Source organism: Cuculus canorus, chromosome 15, assembly GCF_017976375.1.
Source record: "Cuculus canorus isolate bCucCan1 chromosome 15, bCucCan1.pri, whole genome shotgun sequence".
NCBI lineage: Eukaryota > Metazoa > Chordata > Aves > Cuculiformes > Cuculidae > Cuculus > Cuculus canorus.
The window spans coordinates 401,489-415,540 of NC_071415.1; the positions used below are offsets into that span (position 1 = coordinate 401,489).

Below are 14,052 nucleotides of genomic sequence, written 5' to 3' on the forward strand. Positions count from 1 at the left end.
AGACAGGGAGATTAGCCAGAGACTCCACAGCTGCCACACATGGAGTTCATGAAGAGAGGGCAAAGCATCCTCAAACAACACCTGGACTGACAGTTCCTGGAGATCACATTCAAAATCTTGAAGGTTTTGGTCACCACGACCAAAAGGTCACCATGACAGCAGTGAGCTTTGCCCTCCTATTTGCCCCACTAAGCTGTGTTCGTTAACAAGCTCATCGTGGAGCCAGACGACTCTAACAGCAATGGGTCCAAATCGAGCATGTATTCTGGGGAGCAGAGGGACAAGGAGACAAATTACAAAATGCTTGCTTGCTGGTGAGAAATTAGTTACTCTTCCCTCCCCCAGCTTTGGCAACAGAGCTTGGAGGATGGAAAACTGATCATTCGGATGACTTTCATCACTGTTAAAAACTGACTTTTACAAGGAACCACACCAGGAGGTCTTTTAATAGGGAAATGTGGTACTGAATGTTAACAGTACAGCGGTTCCTCAAGGGAGCTCGTGACACCGACAGCTCTGTCTGCCCCACCTCGCATGTGGCTCTGCAGGGAGAAGGAGATTAAAAGGTTGATTTTGTGAAGTTCTCAGTATCTGCTCACTAGCAGAGGCTTCTCTTTCTGGGAGAGTACTGCAACTGCAGCCAGATGACAGGCTCGGGACAGATAACCCCACGTTGAGTTACATGGGCGCTGCCTGATGGGTACAGACACCTGGCACCACCGCAGGCTTTGCAAGAGTGACTCGGACTGCAGGCCCATTCTCCTCATCCAACAGCCTGGATTTACTGGGTTTGCTCGTTTGGGTTTTTTCCTCTGATGCTCTACATAATTTATACATTTCTTAGGCCTCAGGATGGCAGGGAGACTGAGGGGCAGCAGATACATTATTCCTGACATTTCAATTTGTCATCTAGTCTTAAAATATCTAAAGTAAAAGTGTTTTGTTCTAATATTCGTTTTCAAATCTCTGGGTGTATTAAGATAACCTAAAAATACTGACTTCTGAGCCCAAGAGTTTGTTAGAGGCAGATTAGGTTTCACAGTCGGGCAGTGACAGTCCCTTCTTTTATGAGATTAGGGTCAGCATTGTGATTTCCAGAGGGAAGCAAACCTCTCCTGTACTCAGGAATTCAGGAAGCAGAAAAGAAATACAAAACCCAAAAGCTTTGTTTTGCCCCAAATATCCTACCACTCCTATCACGAGCTCAACGTAGCAGCGACAGCAGACAATCTAGCAGTACAACACAAACCACACTAGTGCAGATCGACTGCTGTCACCGGCATCTCCTCTGGAAACCCAGCTGAAACAACAACTGCTTTAGCACATGGAAAAGGATGGGGGAAAGAATCTCAAAATACAAATACATTTGTTCCCCAAGCACAGCTAATAACTTTTTATATGCCACAGGAATTCAGAGCAAGGCTTTTACAAAGAGTTGTTCTTTGAAGTAGTTTAGAGTGGGAGCTGAGCATCTAAGTGAACATCTTTATGTTAAGCAGGGGCTAGTGATGCATTTTCACACTCCAAGGGCCCTTGGGAGAGATCAGCGCTGTTCCCTCCACACGTTCAAAAAGGGGTAATGATGCCATCATCCAGTTTAGCTTCGAGGGGCACCAAGAAGGAGCAACCAGCACAGCTGCTCAAAGCCAGGTCTGCAAAGAGCTCTCCCTAATTACTATGGAATGAAATCATTTAATCACTGATCTGTACTTTTCAGTCATCGCTCATCAAAAAGCAATTTGTTTCAGGACTCCTCGTAGGAATAACTACAATGCCAAAGCTATACTTGTTGCATTCCTGGAGGATCACAATTTTACTCAACTCATGCCTGTTCTGGACACCCTACAAGCAGCACAGGAATGTTAGTAGGACCTTTGTCATTGCCCTGGCATAAACCCTTACCAATACATTTCCTACAGACATTGTAATTTAGCATACGATTATCTCATCATTCAGTGTAAAACAGAAACCAGAAAAAAAGCACAATTAAAAGGATGGTGAGAAAAGAAAGCCATTCTAGACAAAGGTGATTGTTTAGAACGTTTGGTCTTACCCTGAAACCAATTGCTCATCAGTTAGAGGACATTGGTCTCTGAAATGGGAACATGGCCATAAACACAAAACAAAACACAACAAAAGAAAATAAACGAGGCAAGTACACAAAATACAAAAAAAAAAAAAGAAAGATAATATTAAAAACTAGGATGAATTATTAAGGGTTAAGCTCCTGTAAAGGAAATACAACTATTGAGAAGAGTCAAAAGTTAATGGTAGGTGAATTCCAGGGATGTGCTGTAGGCTCAGACTGACAACACGGACAAAACAGGCTAAGGCACTTCAGTCTTCTCGCTAACACAGGCTGCTGTCATGTGTTCCCACCATACACTGCATTTATGGAGCTTTATTTACACCACACTTTTTAATTCACGCTTACCTTAAGAGAAACAAGAAGAGGCTGCAGTCTGATTTAGAGCAGTTTCTAACCTTTAGTTTCTTTCCTAGACTACTACTAGTGTTTTCACCAAAGCAACATCCTGCGCAGCCCTAAATGACGCACAGCTCTTCACCATTGTTTCTGGTGCCTCCCTACCCACTAGACTTCGAAATCTAAGAGGATGCCGATCTACCATTGCCTGCACAGCCAGGATTCTCTAAAGAGCCTTGCACACGAAGCCACTGTTGCTCCCCCAGGATCTAAACAATAGGTACCAGCCTGGCCAGACTCACAGCACAAGCATGAAGTCATTCCCTGTCTGCCCCGGCAATAAGGAGAGACCTCGGAAGAGGAGGCTAAGTTTTCAAGGCAAAGAACCTGAAAACCTTCTTTGCCACAGGTGTTGAGCAAGGCTCTGTTAACAGCTGGACTTGTATTTATATCAGAGAAATAAACACAGACTTTCATTAACAGTCAACTGCTTTTTCCCCCCCAAGTAACAAAGGAAAAAAGGACTTGTTTCAGGAGACAAATTTCCTGAATACACTGAAATACGAACCTGATAAAAGCATTTTACTGTGCGTGTTAGGAAGGGGAGACAAAATTAAAACCTCCAAGAAGTATTAAGGAAAAACCCAGCAGATTTCTACTGGTCATGTTGAAAAGGGAACCTGGAGCAATCCCAAATAACAACCTACACAATGGGGGTGATATTACAGGAAGGGGGTTTAATGGGGTGGATGGATGAATGGAAAAGCACAGGCTTACAGAAAGGAAGCCTTTCAGAACAGATACAAGGAAAAACACTGGAGTCCAGTGCCAGAGGGACAGAGGATACAGAAATGTTATCACAGGAGAACTGCTGTTTGTTAGAAAGGGACACTCAAGGCCTTGTTTGTCCGTGACTTGATGTTTTTTATAATGGAAGCATGTGGCCAATTAATGACCTCAATGCTGTCAAACGTGCTAAATCTCCTTCAGTGAGTCAGTTCTGCTACCAACATTGCAAAGTCTGGTGTAAGACATGTTACTATACCTGCATCTGCACTAGAATTTTTGCTTGCTGCCTACACTACCCTCAGAAAAAAATACAAACCCCATTTCAAACCAATTTAACAAAGCATTATCTTACAGCTTCAAGAGAGTAATTGCCTCACATTTTGGGGGGGGAGCACAGACTGATACATCACATGACTGTCAGGATCCTCATAAGCTGTGAGAGGTACGTATTCCTGGTAAAACCCTCAAAAACAGAAGGCTGGTTTTGAAGAGAGCAAATGCTGAGAGGTTAAGAAACAGCCAGCAAGGAGAGACACTCGACAGGCAATTTGTTTAGACAGTGACAGACTCTTCTGAACATCTTTTTGTTGCATGGCCACCATCCGTACACCTGAACCACTTTTGCTGCTTTACTTGCTTTTAGAAGGAAGAAAAATCTCTGTTCTGGACACTCACACACACAGCTCCATTGAGCAGAAATTAATACAAGCAAATACACTAACCTTGAAGTAGGACTGTCACGAAGAGGCTGCAATTGTCTATAAAAACCAAAAAGCATAACAACCAGGAAATTTGAGTCTGAAGGCTGAAAGAAAACTAATTATGTATACAAATATGATATAGGGAAATGGAGACTTAAGGATCTAAACTGATCTAATTTTGTCCTTTCTGAGGCCATAAATAAATACATACACCTCAACTGCTCCTGCCAAGAAAGGTCATCTCAAAAGTAATTGATTAGGGTTTCTATACCTTAGGAAAAAAGCAACAGTGAACCTTATTGGGGGTACAAATGGTGCTAGATGGCCAGTAAATTAAAAGAGCCATGCAGTATTAAAAAAAAGAATTAATCCAACCCTCATAAGAACTATCGCAGCAACAACATAAATCTGAAATAACATTTGCCATTGAATTTGAAAACATTGGAAAGACCCAACCCTTCATACTGGCCATATATCATCAACTCAACCTAGCAGCCTCCCACTCCAAAGCCTGTTTTCCATTAAAACCATCCACAGATGCTACCAACATGCAGTGATTCAAAGGAATCTTTTTGCAAACTCATCCTTAAAGAAACCTTCCAGAAATAATACAAAACAACTTAACAAATCACTTTCACTGAGAACAACTCCAATCAAAAAGTCAGCACCATAAGAAAACCAACTGGGCTTCACGCTGATGGCATCTCTCCACAGAGTGTTTCAGGAAGAGAATCGCTGCACCACTGCACTGCGGAAGAACAAACCTACAGGGACAGGGAACCCTGCCACTGGGGGAATGGGAACGGCTCTCACAAAACCACTCACTCCATTCATGGTCTCTCCAGTCTGATCTTCAATGGGAATACACAAAACATTGCAAACAGGAGCCCAGAGCAAAGACTTGTAACACTGGTGAAAAAAAAAACCTAAATATGGGCTCAATGAGAATACTGGTTTTACAGCATATGATAGTTAAGCACTTTCCTTTCCTACTTTACAAACCCAATGCATCTCTCTCTCTCCAAGAGATCCGCACCTTTCTGCTTCCACTCTCCCCTTCAAATCTCTTCTGCTGCACAGGCACCAACTTCTGCTACTCCCCAATTGGTCTGTTACAAATCAGAAGGCTGAACAACCTATTGTACACAGTTTTGAAGATCCCTCTTTGGTTTGTGCTTGAAGAAGGGCCTGCGTCCCTAAAACTTGTGTACTTTTTCCAACTGTATCAGTATGTCTAGTGGAAGACATTAACTCTGCTAACAAACCTCCTCTTGCCTGGTATAAGTTAACAGAGCTCAGTATAAAAGAGCATCAGTTATTTCCTCGGCTAGCTGCTGTTACTGAAAAGAAGGACGTGCTCAGCTGCTGCATCTATTCTATGTTATGCAGTGCACTTACAATACCGATTACACCTGCGCTGGGAAAAAAAGCTTTTCAATAAACAAACTGAAAACAAATGTAATTTTGAAAGAGACTTTGAATTTCTGAACGCAGATGCCCAGCCGCACAAGCAGCACAAGCAGCCTGCTGGACCTCGAGCAGAACCAACACTTTCAGAGCAACATCAACGCTTCTCTTCTTCCATTTTCCCCTGATCTGCGTGGCAGACAAAGACAGATATGCAGGAGGGAACACTAGAGGACATCCTGCTAACAGACCTGTGCTGGATGACACCTCAATTTCTAAAAAGGTGCAAGGCTTATAAACACTGACCTCAGTAAGAGCCGGGTGCAAACAAATTCATGCTGCAGTGTATAATTTGCTACATACAAAACTGTACAAATGACTTCTTTCTGAAGAGCATCAATGCAGAGGGGGATTTCTGTCTTTAATATTCTTTCATTCAGCACTGAAGAACTATGGCGCTTTGTGCTTACTGAGCTCAACTGAGAGATCATAAACTCTTTTAAATACTGTGAGGACAGGCTGAGAGAGTTTGGGTTGTTCAGCCTGGAAAAAAGAAGGCTCCATGGAGACCTTAAAGCAGCTTCCAGTACAGAAAAGAGCTCCAGGCAGGAAGGCTGGGGAAGGGCTCTTTCCCAGGGAGCGCAGGGACAGGACGAGGGGGAATGGTTTTACGATGAAAAAGGGAAGATTTAGATGAGATCTTAGGAAGAAATCTTTTCCTGTGAGGGTGGGGAGGCACTGGAACAGGTTGCCCAGAGCAGTGGTGGCTGCCCCATCCCCGGAGGTGTTCCAGGCCAGGTTGGATGGGGCTTGGAGCACAACCTGATCCAGTGGGAGGTGTCCCTTCCCATGGCAGGGGGTGGGACTGGATGGGCTTTAAGGTCCCTTCCAACGTAAACTATTCCATAATGCTATGATTCTAAACAAGCTTAATAAGAAATACCTGACCAAGAGATTAAGCACCAACTTCCAAGCCCAGAGATCACTTCAATGAAGTGTTCTATATCTTTCTTTCCTGTAGGTTACTTGCCAGCACATTCAATTTACTTAAAACCAGTTTCAGGAAAACACTAGCAGCTTTCTCATCTGACCATAATTTGAAATAATAAAAGCTTGTCCTGCACCACTGCTGCATACTGCATCGCACCAGTTCAGCACCACAGGCAACATCCAGCGAGCGTAGCACTGTATTAGTGCTTTGTCCAGCCCACTAAAAGGACACAGGCAACTAGAATCAGTATCGGACCCAAGCTGGTACCATTCCAACATCATCTTAATCTCTCTACGGAAACACTAGAGGCAGGGTTTTGAACAGTAAACAACAAAATCCCTAAGATAACCAGCAAACATGTGCACTGAGCCTTTCCATCATGCATACTCGCTGCCATTCACAGCACAGCCTAAAATCCAGTCAGTCATTACCAAACTTTCAAAACCACAGCTCGCTCCCACTGGAGTCGCCCCGCCCCGCACGGCAGGGTGCTGCACTGGAAGGTTTCAAAAAGACCAGAAGAGGCAAGAGCTACAAATGACCTCAAGCAAAACGGATTTTCATAAGAACCCAGTCCTAGAAAAACACAAATTTGAAGAAGTTTACTATTGTGGGTGATTTTAATTCCAGCTAAATCATTCTCAGTCATAAAGATAAGAACAAACTTACATTTTACAAGGTTGGGATCTAAATTTCTTTTCGGGAGGCAAGTGATGAGAACTTCTTTTTTACTTTTATATGAGAGAACAGCAGCACCTACCCCATTTTATTAATACTGGAAATTAAAATGTATATCACAAAAAAAAGATCTGCAACTGAATTATGGGCCAACAAACAAAAAAACCTTTCTCTTTTCCAGATTTGTCTCACGTCTGGTAGTAATAAATTTAGAACCATGCAGCAGTCTTCAAATCTCCTACAAAAACTAATTAGAGGGTCGATGCCTACATAGACGCATGCTGCACAACACGCTGCCCATTTCCAGTGCATTCGTAACCCGTCGATTTCCTGCAACTGAAAAACTATCTTTAAGTCTCAGTATCCTTTTGAGGTACTGTTTCATTCCACAGACAGAAGGGCAGCTATATCTGGAGAAACAAAATTAGTTATTCATTAGTGCACAGCAATTCCATATGATAATTATACAAGCTAGGGAAGAATTTCAGGCAACTGAATAATATGTCCAGTTAGAGGTAGGCAGGTAAAGAAAAGTGGAATTTTGCCAAAGTATTAATACTCCTAACTTTGAAAGAGTAACACTGGCTTCCTAAGGAGCACAAATACCTGACTTGTGCCTTGCTCTGAAAACAGCAGATACAGCAGTATTTCCTCATGAGAAATTCCCCATTACTGAGCACTAATTTGCTCATAACTTGGCACTAAAGTGTTTTTTGGCCAGTTGTCTTCTATACAGTGTGAAAGAATCTGCCTACTGAATTACCAGGCAAGAGAGCAAGAGGCCATCTCTCCCCTGTTTCAAACTCTTAGGCAAGGAGAAAAGGACGCCCTACCTGGAGTCCCCATCTTGATCTTCCGTTGTGTCACCAGAGCTATTCACAGCGTACCGACTCCTTGGTTTATCTGAAACAAAGAATAAAGACAGTTTTTTCAAGAAACAATTTGCTTAAAGTGTTCATTAATATAAAGGCATTAAGAAAACACCTGGGCACTGAGAGCATACTTGTCTGTGCCCTTTTTAAAATCACCTACAATAGAGATGTAAAAAAAATAAAAAAGAAAAAGAAATATTAAAAGCAGAAAGCCCCATCCTGTTTAGGTGGAAGTACCAGGTCTTGATTTACCTGTTCTCACTCAAAAACACATTAAAAAATAGCAGAGAGAGGTTTACATCTTCAGGACATAAAGAACAAAAAGCCAAACATTCACAGAAACAACTTTTCTCTCAGTTTGCAGTTTGAGAGAGAGAGGAAAATAAAATTCTGACCAGTGCCTTTCCCTCAGTATTGCTCATGTTTCAGGACAACGAAAATGCTCCAGAAGCCCCAGCCAGCAAAATCCTTTACCAACAAAATGCAGGAAGGGGAGCAGGAGGGAAGCAGGCAGCCAAAAAAAGCCCACGTTTTCAGATATGACCTATTAAACCTAAAAGGGGATTGATGACAGTTCAAACAGAAGTGACTCCCAACCTAAAGAGGGGCGACAAACCTCTCATGACACATAGCAGTTAGCAACCAACCCAAGTCAGACATCCTCAGTGCTCCACAGCACCTTTAGGCCATGCATCAAGATGCTCGCCGGCCAGCAGACACCAACCCTGACCGCAGCCCTGCACATGCAGCTGTCCTGCCTCTGGCTACAGGGATACCCCAGCTACAGGCAGGCCCCAGGCACCATCCCACATGGGGAACATTACAGGAAGCCAGGTAGCACCTAAACAGTCCCATGTTGCTATTTTCCAGAAGGAATGAAACCTGATTTAACACAAGAGGCTCAAGTCCCTTGGCTTCTACCAGTTTGTGGTTAAAGCTCACTTAAGTGTCTTCTGAATGCCCTCTCCCAGCTCAACGCCTTCACTTCTTACCCTGCCTCCTCCTTCCCCTCCAGGTCTTAAAACCCACACAGCTTCAGGTGCTCCAGGAACAGTAATGAGGCACCGGGTGGACCATACTACCTAGCGAAAACGTGCTTCAATTAACGGGAGGGGAAGGTTGCAAGGACACACAGAGCAGTGTGAAGTGTGGGTGCTGCCAGACTCCATGGAAGTTATGCGGTATGGGGGTGGGGTGTCAGACCCTGATAGAGAGCACGAAGAGTGTGAAGTGTGGGGGTGCCAGCCTCAGAGAGGGTGTGGGGTGCAGTCCCATGGGGTTGCATTGCAGGCTGCCAGCCCCACAAGGTTGCATTAAAGGGTGCTAGCCCCACAGTGACGCAGTATGGGGTGCAGCCCCCAGGGTGGGTGCAGTGTGCCAGCCCCACGCGGTTGCTGTGTGGAGTGCCAGTCCCAAGAGAGTGTGGTGCGGGGTGCAGCCCCACCAGGTTGCACTGAGGGGTGCAGCCCTACGGTGATGCTGTGCAGGGTGCGGCATGGGCACAGCCATAGGGTGATGCTGTGCGGGGCACAGCCCCACAAGGTGTAGTGCAGGGTGCATCCCCATGGTGATGCGGTATGGGGTGCAGCCCTGGGGCGATGCTGTGCAGTTGCATCCCCATGGGGTGATGCTGTGAGGGGTGCATCCCCACAGGGTGATGCTGCGAGGGGTGCATCCCCACAGGGTGATGCTGCTCGGGCGCAGCCCCATGGGGTGCGGTGCAGGGTGCATCCCCACGAGGATGCTGTGCAGGTGCAGCCCCAGGGTGATACTGTGCAGGGTCCAGCCGCACAGGGTCAGGCGCAGGGTGCATCCCATGGTGATGCTGTGCGGGGTGCAGCCCCAGGGCGATGCTGTGCGGGTGCAGCCCCACCGGGATGAGGCGGTGCGGGCGCAGCCCCGGCCCCGCGCACTTACTGGCCTGGGCGGCGGGGTGCTCGCCGCCGCGCTGGAAGGGGAAGCGGAACAGCAGCTTGTTGCCGCGGCTGCCCGAGCTGACCAGGATGACGCTGATGGGGCTGGTGCTCTCCCCCATGCCGGCCGGAAGTGCCGCTCCGCCGCCGCTTCCGCTTCCGCCGCCGTGGGGATGGGGTTCCGGGCGGGCAGAGCGCCGTGGCCCACGGGCGGCGGTAGAGCGTGGCGGGTATAGTTCATACCAGAAACTCACAGCTATCCTCCAGTTCAGCCCAGAGCCCCCAGTTCACACCAGCACCAAACTGTGCTGTCCCCCAGTTCACACCAGCACCTCATAGCGCTGTCCCCCTGTACAGCCCAGCACTCCCAGTTCCACCAGTACAAAACAGTGCTGTCCCCCAGTACAGCCCAGCACCAAACTGCTGTCCTCTAGTACTGACCAGTGCCTCCAGTTTAGACCAATACCAAACAGTGCTATCCCCCAGTACAGCCCAGCACCTCCAATTCAGACCAGGACCTCATAGCGCTGTCCCCCCAGCACAGCCCAGTGCCCCCAGTTCACACCAGTATCCCCACAGCCCTTTCCCCAGTGCAGCCCAGTACCACCAGTTCACACCAATACCAAACAGTGCTATCCACCAATACAGCCCAGCACCCCCAGTTCACACCAGGACCTCATAGCGCTGTCCCCCCAGTACAGCCCAGTGCCCCCAGTTCACACCAGTACCAAACAGCGCTGTCTCCCAGTACAGCTCGGTTCCCCCAGTTCACACCAGCACCTCACACCCCCACAGCCCTCAGTTCTCACCAATACTTCCCATGCCCCTGGACACCACTCCGCACTCCTGGCACTCCCAGTTTATTCCAGTGCTCCATCCACCCTCAGCCAGCTCAGCCCAGTGCCCCCAGCACTGCCCAGCTCCCCCAGTTCAGCTGTGTGCCCAGCCTGTGTGCGGTGGTTCATGGTCCCACAGCCATGACAACAGCTCTGGAGCCCTTGTGCCAGGGCTGCTGCAGACCTAGAATAGTTAGTTTGGGTTGGAAGGGATCTTAAAGCCCACCCAGTTCCACCCCCCTGCCACGGGCAGGGACCCCTCCCACTGGATCTGGAGCTCCAAGCCCCATCCAACCTGGCCTGGAACACCTCCAGGGATGTGGCAGCCACAACTTCCCTGGTCAACCTGTTCTAGTGCCTCACCACCCTCATGGTGAAGGAATTCTTCCTAACGTCCAGTGTAAATCTGCCCCTCTCCAGTTTATACCCATTGTCCCTCGTCCTATCACCACAAACCTTTGTGAACAGCCCCTCCCCAGCTTTTCTGTAGCCCCTTTCGGGGCCTGGATGGTCACTATGCTATCTCCTCGGAGCCTTCTCTTCTCCAGGCTGGACAACCCCAACTCTCTCACCCTGTCCTCATATGGGAGGTTCTCCAGCCCTCCAATGATCTTCATAGCTCTCCTCTGGACCCGTTCCAACATCTCCATCTCCTTCTTACATTGAGGATTCCAGAACTGGACACAATACTCCAGATGAGGTCTCACAAGAGAGACCTGGGCCACTCATTCTCATTTCCTTCCCTTGGCCTCTTTTGGTTTGTTCTAGTCATTCTCCCAGCTCAGTTGTTACAAGTCCAGACCTGTGCTCAAACCTGGTGGCACATGCCGGTGAGGGCTTGTTCATCCCTCTTGGGTCAACCCTGATAGGTTCCTGATGGAGCAAGCTGTGGAAATCCACTCTTTTGGCTCCTCTCACTCCTGGAAAGAGGCACTTCATTTGGTTTTTCATGTTCACTGCAAGATCTCAGGGTGCTCTACAGCACTGATACAACCCTCTACTTGGCACTGATGAGACCAAACCTTGAATGCTGTGTTTAGTGTTGAGCCCCTCAGTGCAAGAAAGACATTGAGGGGCTGGAGTGTGTCCAGAGCAGGACAACTGAGCTGGGGAAAGGTCTGGAGCACAAGGGTTATGAGAAGTGGCTGAGGGCCCTGGGGCTGTTTAGCCTGGAGAAGAGGAGGCTGAGGGGAGACCTCATCGCTCTCTGCAGCTCCCAGAAAGAAGACTGGAGCGAGGCGGGTGCTGTTCTCTTCTCTCAAGTGACAAGGGATAGGATGAGAGGAAATGGCCTCAAGTTGTGTCAGGGGAGGTTTAGTTTGTATGTTGGGAAGAATTCCTTCATGGAGAGGGTTGTCAAATATTGGTAGAGGCTGCCCAGGGCGGTGGTTGAGTCACCATCATCCCTGCAGGTCTTCAAAAAATGCGTGGATGCTTAGGGACACGGCTTGTAGTGGAGTCAGCAGTGCTAGGTTTATAGTCTTAAAGGTCTTTTCCAACCTGAACAATTCTCTGATTCTCTGATTCTATAACTTGCTTTGTGATTCCTGTAACCGTGCTCCTGCCTCTAGATTAGTGAGGGTAATGTTACTTGCCCTTCTTGATGGCTTCATCTTATGTTGTGTTTAATCAAGCTCAGAAATTATCAGCAACTCTGTTAGAGGATGTTCTGGGCTTTGCATGTAAATTCTTCAGCATTTTGATTGCAATATTTGGACATTGGAATGCTCTGAGATATCCCCACTTTGTATTTTGTTCTGCGGTTCCCCCTGGGGCCATCAGGCAGAGGTGGGTGGTGGAAGAGGGAGATGAGCACACACAGCATGAGCTGTAATCAGCAGGACCACTCTCTGCACGGCCAATGATAACAATTGGAGCAAGAGAAGGTGTCCTGGAGGGGAGAGCGTTGTCTGAAGGTGATTAAAGGGCAGTCATATTATCACAGCAGAGCATTCCTCCTGTGCCAGCGCTGGGCAGCTACGTTAAAACTTCCCAGAGAGTCTGCTTCAAAGCATCATTGTGCTATTTAAAATACTAAATTACAGACGTATTTGACATTTCCAGCTCTTGGAGGCTGCAGTTTAATTAAAGCAATGTGTTGGAAGCTAGAAGGAAATTAAGGAATTAAGCAGGAACTTAGAGTCCGCTTTTAAGGTTTCCAAACCTTAATAAGCCCAAAAATGCTCAGAGCTGGCACAGGCGTATGTGCCACCTTATCCATGGGATTTCCCTTTGAGGGGGACACAGTGCCCATGGAGAATACAGACTCGTAAAGTTATTCCCGGTGTCACAGAGTTCAGTCAGGCACTGAATTAACAGTCCAGGCTGACAGGAGTTATAATCCCGCTTTTATAATAAGCAAACAGGGCTGTTGCTTGCTTCTGCCTTTTAAAACATGAAACTCTGTCAGCCTGGTTTTGGAATAGGGTTAAAAAGTACATTTTTTAATACTAAAAATCACCTTTTGGTGACATTTAGCAGGTTCATGACAAGGATTCATCTTCAGCCCAAGGGCGGACATTCTGATTCTGTGAATCATAACTATGAGAGTCAGCAGCAAGAGAGGGAGGCAGATCTGTTGGGGTTTTGCAGAGGACATAGCTTCAGTATCAGTCCTGTGACCAGGGGAACACCAGCGATCCTGTCATCCAACTCCTTACATTGCTCAGGCCAGGATTTCTGTGTCTCACTGCCCTGTAGGCAGCAGGAGGATGGAAGAACTCGTTTGAGACGTCCACGATCACTCTCCATGTCATCTTGTGGCACGTAGCCAAGGATTACGCTTCTCCCACCAGGCACATCTTTGAAGAGTATCTGTGGCCACCCCTAGAGCAGCCCTGATGCTGGGCAAGCGATGAGCTCCTTCTAGCAAACCACTGTCACCTTTGTCTGCTCTGGCTTTTGTGATAGCGCAAGAGGAACTCTCAGAAAATTAATGCAAATTCTGTAAAGATTTCAGTGATGATGAACCCTTGTGCATGGGCATCGCTCTGTTCCTCATGTCTACATGAAGTTCAGGTTAAACAGTGGGAAGCAAAATAAGGAATCCTGGTGGTCTCTGCTTTATCCCTGGGCGTATCTTGGTCACGGTCACTTCCCTCACACGCTCATTGAGTGACCTCTGATTAAAAGCAGTCTTACCGAGGAGAGCTTGGAGCGCAGGTGTGCAGTGGGCGATGTAAGAGGCAGCACTTTGAGGAGGAGAAGGAAACATTATATAAGTGTATATTTAACAACATTTTTATTTCCAAAGCAATTTTTCTATGGGAAAACTGCAGGTTTTGTCAAATGTGGGGAGCAAGGGATGATGAATACAGGCTCCCTGGGTACCTCCATCCATTTAAGCTGTGTAAAATGGATGGTGCCCTGACCAACGTCTGCTGCCTGTGCCATCAGAGGCGCTTTTAATGGGAGACTGCTCTACACTGCAACTGTGTAGA

At 47.1% G+C, this 14,052-nt stretch overlaps 1 protein-coding gene across 3 annotated transcripts in view; it reads right to left on the reverse strand.

The window, feature by feature from the left end:
- NPRL3 (NPR3 like, GATOR1 complex subunit) overlaps window positions 1-9,916 on the reverse strand; it is a 43,575-nt gene extending 33,659 nt beyond the window's left edge. For 2 of the 3 annotated variants that reach the window (XM_009569003.2, XM_054080197.1), the window contains exons 1-3: window positions 9,781-9,916; window positions 7,825-7,894; window positions 2,054-2,092 (exon numbers count right to left, since the gene is read on the reverse strand). In XM_009569003.2, coding sequence (XP_009567298.2) covers window positions 2,054-2,092; window positions 7,825-7,894; window positions 9,781-9,898 — 227 coding nt within the window. In that variant the 5' untranslated portion in view covers window positions 9,899-9,916. The remainder of the gene's footprint in view (window positions 1-2,053; window positions 2,093-7,824; window positions 7,895-9,780) is intronic. The other variant, XM_009569004.2, reaches the window with a different exon arrangement.
- Window positions 9,917-14,052: the final 4,136 nt, after the last annotated feature.